We start from the raw sequence: 17,552 nt of genomic DNA on the forward strand, positions 1-17,552 counted from the left end.
ACACCTCTAATAAAAAGGTGGTTGTTTCACACGAATTCAGAATCTCACCATTTTCTCTAAATAATACAAAAAGTGGTAGTAAAAGGATAGTGGCTCATTTTAACTTTAAAAACTGGAGAGAAATGCCTCTCAGCATCTTCCTTGCCTATTAATGTCACTGCTAATATTTTTATCTGACACATATATGGAAGCAGGCAAAACACTGCCAGTGACACAGAAACTATTTTAAACACTTCCTGGTTGGAATGCTGCTTGGCGGCCACTGAGAAGCATGGAGTGTGTATCTGGTAAGGAAGAAGAGAATGGCCCCTTGCCTCCAAGCTCAATGCATTAACCAGACTGCAACGCTGGAGCTGGCAGGTTGGCCCACTGCTGCAAGCAACTATCTGTCGCTCTGGAAGCAGTTCCAATCTTGTTCAGTTCATTAAAAAAATATTTCTGTGCTGACAGCATTTTGGGGAAGCTGGAAGCTGCTTGCTAGGGGGGAGTCTGGCTTGCCACGAGAAAGCTGAGAATTTGATTTTGTGGGAAGACTAGCTTCCAGTGGTCTGGGCTTGACAAAGTATTCTCCTTTCTACTATAAACTGCAGGCAACCACTGGGAGTTTTTTGCTGGTGACAACAGCAAGATGCTCTCTGCTTCCCACTGTGAAGTGGGCATTCCCATTTTTTTCTTTTTCACGTGCAGCATATGATGCCTCTGATGAGAAACAATCTCAATGATCTCCACTGTATTTTCCTAAAATGACTATTTGTAATTGTGCCATCAGCATAATATATATTGGGACACTCGCGCAGCTTGCATGCCTATTCAAAGCAGCTTCTCAGTTGCAAAGGCCCACCCCTATTTTTTATCTTTCCTTGAATTCTTTCTTTCTGTGCTCAAACTAGATGCAGGTAATCAAGCACCCTGCTCCAAAGTACTAAAAATTTGGTGCAAATGTCAAGTTTCCAAAATGCTTGGTTTCCTGGGAAGAAGGAGCAAGGGTTCAGGCAGGGAAGGGCAAGGGAACATGTTTATGTGTGGACTGTTATGCCACACATTTCTTTCTTGGATGAATCACAACTGAGGTTTAAGGAACTTCTGCTTTAAATACGAGGCTCAGATAAGTTTTAACTGGAAGCATTTCCACATTTTCCCCTTTCCAGACTTCATGTTTTGCTTTAAGGAATGTTACAGCTTGATTTATCAAAGAAGCACAGTTCTCCAAACAGAAAACTCTGTAAACTCCCCCGTTTTTTCACTGGTATATTCTATGCCCAAAGTAAAAATGTTAACCAAAGCACAAAAGCATTTCTGTCACAAGGTTGTGTATTTGGATCTTCAAAAAGTTTGTTGACCATATATAATGAGCACGACAATTTTGTGAATAGAATTGTTTTAGTGGTTCATTTAAGAAATTTCCATTCAGATCCTGTCTTTATCTGTGGCCAGAAACAATAATACATTAAGTGGACTAGCTGCATAAGAATTCATCAACCTATATTGTGGTTCAGATTTAACCTTAAGAAGTTCTGCTTTGTTATGAGAAGTGCTTCAGACAGATGAGGATGTTTCTACAAGTTCATAATATCAGTGGTGACCTTCTCTTTGACTCTGCTGAAAATCCTTGTGACTCTTAGTTCAGTGCTGCATGTACCGCTGTTTGACAGTCTGATTTGTTTTGTGGTATAGTGACATGATAGGTCCCTTTAGGCTCCTGAGCTGTCCTGCTGTTTTCTGTGAGCACCACAGATGGGTACCAGTTTTGCTGGGCAGGTTTGATTTTTTTTTGTCTCGGAGACCATATGTTACCTCCCCTGTTACCTTACGCCACCCTGCTCCCTTGGCAACTGCCAGTGGCAGATAGCTGGACACCATCCACAAACTGTTGTTATCATTCTTTTCCAATAACAGGTGTTTCTATTATCTTGCTGCTTATGGGACTGTGGCGACAACTCCCTTGAGCTTCAGCAGGCTTCATGAGCACATTTATGTCATCACAGAAGCAAGGTACACTGTTTCTCTTCTATTCACTTTCTGACACAATTGAAAAACCCTTACCTTAAAAGTGTTTCTGTCCTATTATATTTTTCCATGTTGTACGTGAATGAGCCACTGTTCACATGGGTAGGCGATCAGATTGGGTAACGGGGAAGTTGTGAGTTTATATTCTGCCGGTCAGCTAAAATTTGTATTGCTCAATGAAAGAGTTATTTCATATTGACACTCCTGTGTCTCCCAAGAATCAGTGAAATTAATATTATCCTGATGGGCAAACTGCTAACTCGGTATGGGGTTTTTTAGCATTTGTGAATTTAGATAACAAGGTCCATGTTCATTCACACTGAAGTCAAGAGGATTTAAGCAACCTGTGCACAAAATTTATTTATTGTTTTCATCTGCTTCTCCATGACTCAAGGTGGCTTTATGGCACATTCAAATGTACAAAAATAAAAGCAATTTAGCAAAACCAATAAAGAGACAATTAGTGGCAAACACCACTAATTTCAACAACAGCTGCAGATAGGGTGTATATTTTGATCTAGTATGAGAAATGCATGCTACTGTGGAAGTAAAATATTGCACACATACACTCATCTCCAGATCAACCTTAATCATCCTACATCTGGTGAATCTCAATATGCAAAAAAAATGCCATTGCAAATCTGTATGATTCTTATGTTTATCATCTAACAATCCAATGCATACAACAGAATATGCCTCACTTATTTTTCTCAGTCTACTTCCTTCTTTCAGACGTATTTGAGGTCTAAACTAATCTTTTCAAACCACTTACTCCAAATTAATCTCAACATCAATGGGACAATGCAGGAATAAGAGAGAGCTATGGCTGAAGTCTGTAAAATCTAATCTCTTTGTTTATGAAAACATCTTGTTGAAAGCAATGTATGTCACCCTGTTCCAAAGGGGTATTACGCACATAATCAAAATGGGGACACAACAAAACCAATTAAGAAATACCAACTTGCACCATTCATCCAGTATCACTGTCATTGGGACAAAGAAGGCACTCAAAGAAAAAAGTCATATTAAAATCTGATTCCTATCTGAAGTTTCTAGATGTCACTTCCGGCAGCAACACTGGCACCAAGATAGAAATGGTGGTGGTGGGCAAGAAGAGCACCTTCAAAGAAGTAACTAGGTCAGGTGTTCAGAGCTGTTGTTGCCAGTTTGGCTAAATAACTGTGGTGATGCCTCTGTGGATCCTGCTAATCCCCCAAGACAGTGGCTCTCAAAGGGTGTGGCAGGAAAGGATGCCAGGTGTGGCAGGAAGATTCAAGGACAGTCAAAGAAACATTTAAACATTTCAGTGTTGTATAGTACAGTATCAATTTTTTTTTGCAGAATATATATTTTCAAAATCAAGCACTACTTGATTTGTTTCTTATCAATTAAAATTGAGTGTGGTGTGAGCAAATTTTTATTCTGAAAGTATGGCCCAAAGAAGAGAGTTTGAGAACCAGACCAACAAGGATCAACATAGTGGTTTGGCAGCAGTGATGTAGTCAGCATTTTATCCCTTCATGTAAGATTAATGTCACAATCCTGCATGGGCTCTAGGTAAGCCGAAAGAGAAGCAGCTGAGGAGATGAGGTAACGAGTACAAAACAAGCAGGGATAAGGTGGGTAGGCATCAGTTCTGGGGGTGGGCAGTTGGACTATCTTACTTCATAGAATTGTATAGTTGGAAGGGACCCATCCACCTTGGCACTATGGTAATATTTACAACCCATCATATCACATGGGATTTTTCCAGGATTTTTAACCCTCTTTTCTACCTCTGTAAAATTATATTTAAATTCCCAGGTGCCAGCGGCGTAGCGTGAGTTGTCAGCACCCGGGGCAACGCAAGTAATTTGCGCCCCCTAACCCGGAGCAAGACAAGTAACTTGCACCCCCCCTAACCCCTAACCTGCAAGTTGCCGCTGGCGCTGCCGCCCAAACGACGCCGCTTGCCCGGAGGAGGAGGGGGGCAGAGAGGCAAGGAAAATGCAACGGCCCAGCAGCTGCAGCAGCAGCGGCAGAGGCGGGGCTGTGAAGAGGGGCTGCCTGGCGCGTCCTCCGCGGCGAGCGCTGAGAGCCGCTGCCTGCCGAGCGCCTTCAGCCCGGACGCGCGCACAGCTTGGCGGTTCCGCGAGACATGCGGCTCCGCTACAGCCTGCGCCCGAGGCTCTTCGGCGGCTCCGGAGGCAGCGAGCGCGCCCCCCCCCCAGATGTTGCGCCCGGTGCGGCCAGCACCCCTGGCACCCCCCACGCTACGCCACTGCCAGGTGCATCTGCATAGAGCAACCACTGCCACTACCCCATTTTCAAGGCACAGAACGTTTTAAAATATGTTAGCAAGGACTATCTTTCAACACCTGCTGCTAGTTTGTTCTATCAAGGAAAAAGGCACTCCTAGATACAAAATCCCCAATCAGGCCTTTTTAAAAACTAGGATATCTTGGGCAGGCCCCTTCATAAATTAAGGATGAAGAACTAATAACCTGTTTAGAAATAACTCTTCTGAAAAAGAAGTGGTTTATTATAGGAGCAATCAAAATAGGGTAAAAATAGCAAAATATTTTTTAGGCAGACACCTTACTTCATTTTCCTGGTTTGAAAATAGTACTAAGGAGGACTTAAGATTTATATATGGGTTCTAAAAATTATTTGTTAAAAGCTGTTTCAAAAGATGATATCCAACATCAGTCATGCTCACAAGGAGGTGCACTGATTTCAATGAGTTTGCTCGGAGTATGATTAAGGGATGTCACCAGAATCTCCTAGACGGCTTTGAATATAAGGTTTCTCAGCTCTCCAACCTAGCCAAATGCTGACCAACAAACGTAAGAACAGAAGGAACAGAAGAGTAAGATTCCCAAACACTCCTCTTTTTAAGAACCTATGGCTTTCAGTATTGGACAAGCAATATCCATCCATCCCATAATAGGCAGGGTTTGTGAAAAGCCAACCAGGGAATTCCACTTTCTTAACAGAGTCATGCTTCCACCTCCAGATTCCTGGGCCAATTTGAGCTAGACAAGGTCGGAATAATGTCATGCACTTAAGTTGTGAAAACTGATTTAACATGTGAAATGGAATTTCAGAAGGGGAGACAGAGAGACAGACAACACACAAACCCTCATTCCAATTCTCATAGACTGGTTTACAGCCTTTGCCAATTCCTAAAATGGAATTTGGGCTATATAAGACAGCAGAGCTATTCCAAATGAATGCAGGGCCACAACAGGCTGCATTTTGTCTGTTTGGTTGGTTTCCTAATGCTTGTTTGGGGATGTCTTGAAAGAAAACTTTCCTGCATTTCTAGCAGTGTTTCATGAACCTCATAACTGTATGCTAAAACACTGAGAAGATGGGAATGCAATGGAAATGGGCCAGAAGTTTTCCATAAACCACAAGTTTGTTTAAGGGTTAATCCTACTGATTCCTTCCATCATGAAGATGTACTGCTGCTCATGAAAGCAGGGGACCCTGCTTTTACAAATATGAGGCCCAGAATTTAGAATACGATTCCTAGGCATTTCAACTAGACTAAATTAGAAAAAAGAAACCTAGACCAGTGCAAAACTCCAACTTGTAAGTAACAGAAATAGTTATATTCCAGGCAGCTTAAAGTACTGAAAGTTTCCAATCTCCTTTTCCTTTCCTGTGTTTATTTTTAGCACACATGGCAGAAGTAAATCAAGAAAAGAGAAATTAAATGCATCCCAATGATAAAGTCAAAAAGGTACAATTGTGATGGTGGTACCTGACATCCAGCAGGCTTTCAGTGTAGTGAGAAAAAGTGGTAATGATAGCAGTCTATCTGTGATGTAACTTTGAGAGCAGTCTAGCTTTCCAGTGGTTCTCAGTGCACTGCTATGCAAGTCAAGTGCCTTCTTACCAAATCCCTCTACAATACAGGATTACGGGTATTGAAATCATATTTAGATACTGACCTTCACTAATGCTCAATGTTGACATTTAAGCAAGCAATAAATGTAGCACCAATTATTTGGTGTTCTATAAATATGAAATTTAATTAAAGTAAAAATAAAAGTGCAAGGATTTTTTAAATGCTTTGCCCTTTATACCCTGTGTATCAAGTCCCTGGACTAAGGGCTATTTTAATCTACAGGAATGTGCCATAGTCTGCTGACAAAAGCACTACAACTAGCTAATAGCCACTAAGCACTGCAATATGCAATGCAGTTTTCTTTGAAGAAGGAATGGCAGTCATGTCAAAGCCTTTAAGAGACGCCAGGCCTGCTTGAGCCCATGTTTCAGGAACTGAAAATGCATTTCCACCATTCTGTCCTAAAAAAGCCAGCTATGGAAGTGCTGATTCTTCTGTGGCATGTGGCTTACTTCATTCAGTTGTTAGAATCATTTTAATAAACTATGTGTTAGACTGTAAGAAATGTGAACTTTTTTTTCAGTACAGTAACATAAAAATTCAAAAGACAATCTGACAGGGCAGCCAAAAACTCCACTAAGCAGGTGGAAACGTCACTCAGATACAGTGAACAGACTTTTTGGCACCAGATGGACTGCTGTTGTGTAAATTGCTTAAATTATAAGGAGTAGATTACAATTAAGAAGCAGTTTTCCAAGTAGGTTAAGACTATAAGCCAACACTATGCAGTATCATGCTTCACTGTGAAATCCAAAATTCACAATGGGAAAACCCCACATAATAACAGAGTGCTATGAAAATATTGACAAATTGAAAGTAAAATCTCATAGAACATCTATAAATGTAAGAATATCCTATACACAAAGAAATATGTTTGGTTTAAGGGAAGAGCTGAGGCTCTTACAAATTCACACATGCAACAAAAACAATGTAATTGCAAATTAAGGCTCTTCTCTTAACTTCCGAGTTATGCAAGCAGAAAAACTATTGGACAATTTCACATACTCCATTTCCTTAGAACTTGGAAGTACTTTCAAGCAGCATGGAGAGGTAAAGTTTAGCTAAGCGCCTGGATCAGCAAATCCCCCCCCCCACTTCATGTTTTACAGCACTGGGGAAGCACCAGAGGAGTAAGGGTCATCCTTCTTATTTATCATTCATTATGATTTGTGCTCACGATGGTATCAGGGTGACGAGACTGCTTCGTTTGCAATAAGTACATGTCCCATAGTTTCCTGCTAAGATCCTGTGACCTTTCATAACAAATGTGGGGGGGGGGGTAGTTTGCTATTGTTGTTGAATAGTGTGAGAGTGCCTTTCCTGATGGAATAAATGTTGTGACACTAGAGAAGCATCACAGAACAACTAATAAAGTGGAATGGTGTGTGGATGTTTCAGATTGATTCCACTACTGGTGTCGCAGAATACACCTGCAACAAAAGAAAATGGAGGGGCTACAAGACTTCTTCCTCCCAGTGCTAAAACACACTAATATTTGGAGTTGGATGCTCAGTAAGTTGTACATCCAGCCCAAGGTTTTTGCCATAACACAGGGCTGGAGTTAAATTGGGAAGAGAAATGTCTCAGGCAAATCATGACATCACACCTATTGGCACACATTTCTCCAGCTTTGTCCATTTCATCCCACCAGACTCAAGCAAAGTGGCAACAGTAGGGCAATGGGGCAGCCACTGCATAACACTCTTCAACAACAAACCTTGGCTGCAGGTCATGGTTTAGGAGAAGAGAGGTTGAGCACAGCCTCACATTTGGATGACATGCTAAGCTTGGCTTAGCTGCCATGTCATGCTGAGCTAGAAGGACCTGGGAATAGCAAAGCGGTTGTGATTGCATCCCTGGTTTGGCTTAGCATTATGTGTGAATGATATACCTAATATTCCTTCTCTGCCTTTTCTCTAGGTTTTCTATCCAGGGACAGATGTATTCTAAGGATTTCCTCTGTTCCACTGAAGGTTCCATGGAAAGTGCCTTTTAAAAATATTTACGTGCAAAATAACAGCAGGAGGTCAACTTTACATTGTCGTGGTTTATGCATTCATTTCCTCATAATCTGTTGCACATGCCCTTTACGGCTAGCAAAATGGGCACATTCCTCCTCATTTCTCAGGTATTTCTTGTACTGCATTACTGCATTGCTAGAGGCAGGGTGAGGATGGTAAGGAGTCAAAACATTTCTCACCAGGCTGTAAAATATTTAGACAAAACATGAATATTTTATGGCCACGAAATCACAAAGTTCTTGTGCAGATTCCTGGAAACATCTGCTTATAGCACTGCACTGAAAAGAACCAAGCAGAATATCAAGGGTTTTTACAACAGGGATAGTTAATTATACTGAATATATTTAGGATATTAATAATGGACTCGGGAAAATGTTAACAGCAACTAAATGTCATCTATACCAGACATTTTGTACTCAGAAAAGATTCCTTAGTACAAAATATAATACTGAATTAGTTATGGCAGGTTCCCTCGGGTATAAACTGTGGGTTTTCCTTTCAAAATGCATGCAGTCTAGAAAAGGTGGGACGGTGGTTGCTGGTGTTTATTTTAAAAGGGATTTTATTTATTTATCTTCATAACAAATATGATAGTGTGTTGTGTGCTTTTGTACATTAGCAAGAAGCAAGAATTTAATGGTCAAAACCATAATCAAAGCAAGGAAATCATCATGGGAACAACAATGTCACAGACAAATAAATAATATATAAATATACTGCCATAAAGGCATTTTGATTGTATCATTATGAAATCAGTAAAGGACATATAAGGAGAAAATAAAAGGAATAGTCCTAGTATTGGATTAATGTGCATGTAGAATCGGGTTGTTCCACAGGCCTACCTTAAAATTATTCTCACAAAGTGCGGAGGCGTTAAGATGATACTACTACATAGAGTTGGAAAGTAAGTTCATTATTATTCCTAGTAGCACAAGCGTGGATTACTAGCTGAGTATTTGATTTTATACAGGAGAGCTGGCGATGGAGGCATGTAATTGTTGCCACTGTCATCACCACCACCAATGGGCAGTTTGTGGGGTTTATTGCTGGTTGCTTTTTGTTTTTCATTCTCTGTGTATTTCTTTTTTACAGGCTGCATTACGTATAATGTAATTATGTTTTAGATAAGCTAGAGGAAAATGGAATAGAAATATGAGTAATACTGAACATTCAATACAAGTGAAACTAAAAGGATTATGGTCTACGCAAGTAAATAGACTCATATGGGACAAATGCTACACAATAAATTTATACATTCCCATAAAAAGTTAAAGCAACTGGGTGATAGCCAACTAAGCCATGCTCACAGTGGACCCATTGAAATCCAAGGATTTAGGTATATGCATTCATCTTAATCTATCTACTCTGAGTATGACTAATGTTGGATATCACCCATTAGTACAGCACCCACAATAGAAAGTTACAAGCTTTCCAAGTAGGCATAAAATATATTCTAGGTGGCATATAAAGACAATAAATTAATATAAATGTAACAGCCAATATCCTAAAAGAACTAGGAACAATAGGAATTGGCTTGTACAATATATTAGATCCATTATCAAATTATATATAAAGTAGAACATGTTTCTTTTCGTGATCAATCTTCTCTGAGAAAGGAAGATTAAATTTTAATCAAAGCTAGGAGGAAAACTAATTTTACATGAGAAAACCTCAATTAAAACTGTCTTCCCTGAAAATAGGTTCCAGTTTACAATGTTTGGTCCAGGTAATGAAGTAAACATCTGGAAATTGAAAGGATATTAAGTAGTCATTGGAAGTATAATTAAAGTACTAAATTAAAGAACAGCTAACTTCTATCACTTGATGTAATGTTAATCAGTTCCCAATATCTTCCTTAACAAATTTTTGCATGCTACTGCCGGAGCACAGAAGGCTGGAAGGGGAAAATAGAAAGCAAAAGTGCCGATGTGCATCATTGGATATCAACCTAATAAACCCTATAGGCTCAAAACAGAGGAAGTTTCCTTTTCGCTCCTACCCATTCTTATCAATATACAAAGACACTGCAGAATCCTCACAGAATCAAATCAGATAGATAAGATTGTGATCATCGGTTTCCACAGTGCTTTGTAAATCTGATTCTAAATACTTGCCTCTCAGAATGCCATTAATGATAATGCATCATACACGGGTGCATGTTTTTTGCCCGTGGAGCTAACAGCTACAGCTACAATTCAAGAAGGACACTGACAAACTGGGAACGTGTCCAGAGGAGGGCAACCAAAATGGTCAAAGGCCTGGAAACGATGCCTTATGAGGAACGGCTAAGGGAGCTGGGCATGTTTAGCCTGGAGAAGAGGAGGTTAAGGGTGATATGATAGCCATGTTCAAATATATAAAAGGATGTCACATAGAGGAGGGAGAAAGGTTGTTTTCTGCTGCTCCAGAGAAGCGGACACGGAGCAATGGATCCAAACTACAAGAAAGAAGATTCCACCTAAACATTAGGAAGAACTTCCTGACAGTAAGAGCTGTTCGACAGTGGAATTTGCTGCCAAGGAGTGTGGTGGAGTCTCCTACTTTAAGCAGAGGCTTGACAACCATATGTCAGGAGTGCTCTGATGGTGTTTCCTGCTTGGCAGGGGGTTGGACTCAATGGCCCTTGTGGTCTCTTCCAACTCTAGGATTCTATGATTCTATGATTCTATGAAAGGCAGGCAGAATCTAGAATGCTGAAATCCGTCTCCCTGACTCCACCACATACTTCCACAGATAAATAGGCAATTTCAACTGTCCTGGGTTATCATTCCCTCTCTGTTTGATACTAACAAACCACAAAGGACTGTGGAACAAAACAGTATTAAACTAGTACCTGGAACATGTTTCAGGCCTCCCTGAGCTTTTAGTGTCATTCAAGGAACTGTTGCTGGGCAGAAAAAGTAAGTTGAGGTCCACCTTACTAGGAGATGAAGCATAATATAGATTCAGACTATAGCTTGAAGGAAGTGGTACTTCTTAGAGGACTCATACTATCAGGGCACACAAATGTTCCCCAGTAGAATACAGGTTATGTATGGCCTCTAGCTTCATGAGACACCATAAAATGAAATGCTGCAGCTCCACAGAATCCATCTTTGGAAGGAGAGTGTGGCTGCAAAGAAATATTAAGTGGTGTATGACCAAATACAAAGAAAGCATGTTCCCCACAGCCAGGGATGATGGACTGCTTTGGGACTTCCATTTCATGGAGTGGAAAGATTAATGAGAAAGATGTACTTCGTGAGAATTATTCTATTCAGCACTGAGAAAGTGGTCGCAATCTTCTGTGCTTGGCACTGGAATCAGGTATATTAGCTTTCTTCCCTCGCCTGCTTTTTTGAAGGTTAGGAACTATAGGCAACGAGAACCACATGGTCCTTGATCCTCTTGCTGTAGCCACCATTGCTCATTTTGTGCTGTCTCTCACACTGACAATGTTTTCTGCCTTTGGTTATTTGGGGGTTGGGGTGTCACAGAAGGCTTGCTAGATGAAGGACTTTCTGAGCTCTGCTTTGTGCACTGGTTTTAGACATTTTAGCTCTGCCTTTCACGATTCTCTCCCATCACAGAACTGCAAGGTCAGATCCCCACCCCACCCCCGCCTGCATGGTTGAGGACTAATGTTTAGGCCTCAGATGGCGTGCCTTGCCAAAGGAGATTGAATAGTTCTCATGATAAAGAACCAGCAAGCCTGGCTCAAATTAAGTCTTATGCATGCATCAGAGTGTCAAGGGGACATAAACAGATTCATTTATGACCATTGTGGGGTTTAACATATTCACACAAAAACACAGGCAAGTAGGTGGAGAAGAGGGAAAGTGCTGATACTAATTGTCAGGGGTTCAGGAGCAGAGGCAAGGGCAAGGGAGGAAACAGAGAGCGAGGAGGAGGAGGCAGAAGAAAAGATGAGTGATGACGATGACCCGAGATCTCCGAGTCTTTCCAGTGAGTCAGAAGATTCACAGAAAGGAGCACCAGTGGCCAGGGCAAGGGGGGAGCCTAGGGGGACACCCCAGGAAGATAGAGCCAGAGGGGACTCAGAGGGGAGCAGTTGGAGATCGGGACCAGCGTCACCGCCAGAGAGCAGGGAAGAGGAAGGGGGCCAGGGATCAAGCGCTGGCAGCTCACAACAGGAGGGAGGGCACGAGTCAGGAGTGGCCACACCTCCATCAGGGAGCGAAGAAACGGTCAGACGGAAAGTGGAAGGTTGGGCGCGCACGCCAAGTTCAAATGCACAGGAAAGTGACGCAGTAGGCAGCCCAGAGAGGGAGCCAGATCCTAAAGCCCGGCGCAAGGAGACAGAAGAGTCCGGGGGGTCGGCGTCGGAGGAGTCCTGGAGGGAGGAGACCCCGGGGGGCAGAGGGACCCAGAGGAGAACAGTCAGGCGGAAAAGGTGGAGCAGGGCTAGGATATTAAGTTGGTGCGCAAGGGGCGGAGACTCAGGCGGAGCTTCGTCGATCTAACCATAAGACGTAGAGTTGCACGCAGCAGCTTGAGAATGGGAACTGTAACTCAATAAAGACTTTTACTTAATGATCGCTGGCTAGCGTGATCCTCTGTGAGCTAGGATCGGGGAGCAACTCTGACACTAATATGGAATAAAGGAGGTACATTCTAGGTCAGGCTTCCTCAACCTAAGCACTCCAAATGTTTTTTTGCCTACAACTCCCAAGATCCCTAGCTAGCAGGATCAGTAGTCAGGGATGATGGGAATTGTAGTCTCAAAACATCTGGAGGGCCGAGGTTGAGGAAGCCTGTTCTAGGTGAACCTGCCTAATTTGAACTTTTCAAAATGAGAACTTAAACCTAGCCTTCCACACTTCTCCAAGTTTTGAAATGAATTTCTCTTGTCAAGCAAGGTGAACAAATACTACCGGAGAGTAGTATTCATAAAATGTGTAGATTATTAAAAATCACAAACAGACGTCTGTTGTTTTAGGCTAAATTGCATTGCAAAATTGTTTAGAAATATGCATTGAAATGCTGATGGATTTTCATGATGACTTTTTTTTAAAAAAAAAACAAATCACAAATTAATGCAGAAGTATGGAGAACTAAACTTAAGATTGGAAAATTGAGAATGCGGGAAACTGAAACAGACAGTTTTGTCCATCCTACTTTCTTTCTGTATTTCTGTTTTTCTTACAGAAATAGGCACGGTGTTTTGGGGGGGTGAAATCCAGGTATGGTTAAGAGATAGGGGAGGCTTTGTCGCCTCTTCCCTGAATGGACCTCCAACACCCACAGTTTTCATGGGGCCAAAATGACTTGCATTCACTTCACTGAGAAGTTTCCTCTCCCATGCAAAGTGCAGGGGCAGGGTTTCCAATCGGGATCAGGACTGCAGTGGAGGCAAAGAGCTCAAGCCTCCATATTTCCCACCCCAGGACCCCAGCTTGGGGGACTCTGCTGGCTATTTCTGCATTCATTCAAGGAAAATTATCATTGCCATGTGTAGTTTGGGCCCTAAGGACCACTTCTTAACTCCTACACTGAAGCTGCTTCCTATCTTTGGTAAATCTCAACACATGGAACTGGTTACTGGTAAGTAGAATTGTCCCATGCACTGTGATCTTCCATGCAGGAGACTGGTAATGTGCGACACAGTCCCTTTAGGCTTCATCATCAGACTCTAAGCATACATTTCTCTTTACCAGAGCTGCTAACATTTAAGCCCAAGTGAAACCCCTGTCAAAAATGAAAAGAATGACATCAGTGGAAAACAAACTGAAAAGCAAACAGAGCAAAAAACCAACATGATACCTCTTTCAGTTCCCAGTGTGTACTCTGGTGTTTGCTTTGGATAACAGGGCACTGGAGAGTACTCCACTTGGAATCTTGAACTGGAAAGTGTTTTGATTGTTCCCGGTTGGTGCTCAAAGAGGCATCGGCAGTATCCTCTACTTCATCTGTTTGGCTCTCTTCGCCCTCGAAAACACAACCACCACCTTCTTTCAGCTGAAACCCTCGGATCAACAGTTGACAGGCCTCTAAGTCAACTTCCCACACTCTTTCAAGAAGCTGGCTCCCACAGCTGAAATAAAAGCCAGAAAGAAAATAAGAACTTTGTTCGGAGACAAGAGTTCATCTCTTATGTAATGCTTTGGGAATCTCTTGTTTTGTTTTGTATTTTTACCAAGATAAAATAAAATAATAGTTCTCAAAAACCAGTTTGGCAAATTTCTCTTTTTTTCAAAATAGGAACTGATTGTCAAGGGGGACGCTGCAATAGGATGTTGTTCTCTGATGCTTGTTAGGTTGTGGAGGTTCTGGCTTGTCCTCCAGAATCTACAGCTATCTTAAGAATTCTGTGTCTCATTCATTCACAGTAGCCAATAAAGCTGCACAGTAGTCTAAAATGGCCCAATTCAATTTCTTTCTGCCCACTCAATGGAGGTGGTCCAGTGATACACAGAAGCAGGGGCTTTCACTTCAGTCTTGGGGTATGTATGCAAAGCATGGGCCAGTCCCTGCTTGTATAGAGCTCTATGTGCACTCTGGAGTCCCTCTGTGCACACTGTATCTGCAGGATTAGGCAGTTTTGTGCACAGATGCGTCTGTGAAAGTACCATAGATTTCTGGCTCCATGGAGTCATTGGACAGCAGACTCAGGAATTAGGGAAACATAGAAGTACATGAGATTGCAGCCCAAACTTGCTATTTATAGCATAATTTAATTTCCTCACATTGAACCTGCGATGAACACAAAGTGCTTTAAAACCAAGGAACACAATTATATGTTTCAATCCAACACTTTGTTTAAGCTTTATTTTCTTTTGGGATATGCTGATTATATGGCTTAGTAATTCTCAATTCTTTAGTACAATTCTTTTTCTGATATGAAGCAGATAAAAATAAACATATGTCCCCAAGAAGAATTCAGATGATACTATTTTGGGTTTGCCTGTGTTGAGTAAATATGGTTTAGAAAAAGAACCACTTATTAGTTGTCTATATTGTAGCTGATCAATACTTAAATATTTAACTCTGACCCCTTTCTGAAATCCTGGAAGGCTACAGCCAGTCAGCAAAAATAACACTGAGCTAGATAGACCCATGGTCTGATTCAATTCAATGCAGCTTTTTAGGCTTCTGTGTGAAGGTTTTTGTATAAACTTCCCTTGTAAAATGGCGCATAGTTGCTTAATTATTTTGACCGATAGGCTAAAACTAAAAGGGGATTCAACATTTCCAATAGTGAAATGTTATTTGCATCAAACTTTGCTCACTATTATTTGACACGCTGATCCCACTGGTTGATGAAAGTTAATTCACAAGAGCAGGTGTGTGAGAGGTGCATACATGCGGCAAATAGGGATGCAAGATATGCACAGAAAATCCTGTTTTTATGCATGATGTTGGTGCTGTCTAATCTATTGTACAGGTTTCTTCCATTATATGATTTACTTTTAGCAAAATTCTTCCCAGAGCATCTATTTGTCCTGCAATATTCCTTATAGTTTAAATATTTCAAATTTTAAAAATTGGAGTTATATTAGAATGAAAAGCAGTGCATCAAAACACATTTTATTGTGCTTCATAATTGGCTTTGATGATTAGATCTAAATTATACAGCATGCATTCGTCTTAAAAATGGTTTACTTGTCAGAACTTTTAATTGGATTCTTTTATCATCTTGTAAAAAGCTTTGTGATATAAATGTATATGTATATGTGGTATGAAAGTATACAGCAGTGGGGGGAAACAGATTAACCCAGAATATTCTTTAGTATAATGAGATTAATTTTGGGAGTCAAAAAACCCTGCACAATACTATTGTTATAAATGTATTTCATAACAGCTGTACAATTAAATATTGATTTTCGAAGGTATGCCTCAGCATTTCTGGGACAAATTAGTTGATAAAATTGTATGAAACTGGTAAACAAAATGCAACTCTTCAGCTGTGTGTTACTAGTTTTATGGTTACTGTAATCTGCTTTAGTCTGTGGGTCAGTAAAGGCCAGAGATTACACTAAAAGTGTAATAACTGGAACTTAAAGTAAGTTCAACATTTAACTCCTACTTTCTTTGAGAATTTAACACTAGCATGCGCATGTTACAGTAGCCATCTTCTGACACTTAGAAATTTTTCAAAGAGGAAATTTTATGGACCTTGCTTTTACATATTCTAACTTTTTAAAAATTTAGCTTTCATTTCTCTATTGCATAATTGATTTCCATGTTCCCTATCCCAAATGTCTACAGTCATTAATATCATACAAGTAGATAAGTATCCAGCCCTATGCATGCTTACACTTTTTTCTATCATAGAAGTCAATTGGCTGTGAGTCCTGGAAGAGCTGCTCCTAGCATTGCTGGACTATTCCACCTTGCCTGGGAGAGCAGGACCTTGACTGACTCCAGCAACAAAAGCTGAGGCTGCTGAACAGACTCTTGGGTTGAAGTATTGTTTGGGGTACTGTTGGGGGGGTTGGGGAGCTGTTATTTTATATCATTGTTTTTAGATCTTATGATTTGTGTGAAAATCGTTCAGTTATGGTTGTGTACTTTTTGATGTGATTTATTATTTTTGACTACTTTTGTTATATTAATAATAATCTTTATTGCGGTCCAACAACCCATAACATGGATTCAGAATTAAATACAGATTCATACAGACAACCTCCCAGGGAAGGAAGACCGAAGCATTATTTGTTTAGTCATGGGTATGTTAATCTTTGATTCGTATGACTACTGAAAGAAACTTTGCCACGGCCAATGTGATATCATTGGACTTGTCATCCAGAAGATATTTGATATAGTAGGCTTCAGATTGACCCGGCCGATTTGCCAATACAGTGGTACCTCGGGTTAAGTACTTAATTCGTTCCAGAGGTCTGTACTTAACCTGAAACTGTTCTTAACCTGAAGCACCGCTTTAGCTAATGGGGCTTCCTGCTGCTGCCACACCGCTGGAACACGATTTCTGTTCTCATCCTGAAGCAAACTTCTTAACCCGAGGTATTATTTCTGGGCTAGCAGAGTCTGTAACCTGAAGCATATGTAACCCGAGGTACCACTGTAGTGGTTTAATCAATAGTTCCCTAGCTTGATCATAAGATATGCAGGTGTCTGAAACTCGAACCCGTAGTGAATTCCTACTGCTAATGGGCCACAGATAACATGAGATTGAGATCGGAGATCACTATGTGATATGTCCCAGAGCCTTTGCCTCAGAGATTCAAAGGTGGTATCACAGCCCAGATGGTAAATATTATGTAAATATTTGCATGTTCTAAATTGCCTTGAGTATGGTTCTAATTATGGAAAGGCTACATACAAATTAAATAATGATGATGGTGATGGTGATGAAGCAATAGGAAGTGAGAAATTAAATGGGCTACAATCAGAAACACTCTTGAGAAGGAACACACACACACACACACACACACACACACACACACACACTACCTAAGGACAGATTTAGGGCTGTGCAAGTGGTGCCCACACTGAGTCAACTCCATTGAAATTAACAAGTATTGCTTCTGCAGAATAACACGCTTTAGAACCAATTCACAAGCAGACATTCTCAAATGTACACATCATTTCTTCTTCTTCTAGAACAAGAAGGAAAGCTTTTGTGCCAAGGAGTGCTTGGCTGATGCATCAGAACAGTTGTTTCATTC

General features: G+C 40.9%; 1 protein-coding gene and 1 long non-coding RNA gene across 6 annotated transcripts in view; one reads left to right on the forward strand and one right to left on the reverse strand.

Moving 5' to 3' along the window:
- Window positions 1–17,552, reverse strand: part of DISC1 (DISC1 scaffold protein) — a 161,413-nt gene that overhangs the window by 23,326 nt on the left and 120,535 nt on the right. For all 5 annotated transcript variants that reach the window (XM_082215013.1, XM_082215009.1, XM_082215010.1 and 2 more), the window contains one exon: window positions 13,687–13,957. In XM_082215013.1, the coding sequence (XP_082071139.1) occupies window positions 13,687–13,957 (271 nt within the window). The remainder of the gene's footprint in view (window positions 1–13,686; window positions 13,958–17,552) is intronic.
- LOC309528019 lies at window positions 886–10,058 on the forward strand. Its single transcript, XR_014217474.1, has 4 exons — window positions 886–1,330; window positions 1,897–3,810; window positions 4,275–5,734; window positions 7,823–10,058. It is a non-coding gene; the product is annotated as an uncharacterized lncRNA (long non-coding RNA).

The sequence above is a fragment of the Podarcis vaucheri genome (assembly GCF_965113315.1).
Source record: "Podarcis vaucheri genome assembly, chromosome: 3".
In the NCBI taxonomy this organism is placed as follows: Eukaryota; Metazoa; Chordata; class Lepidosauria; order Squamata; family Lacertidae; genus Podarcis; species Podarcis vaucheri.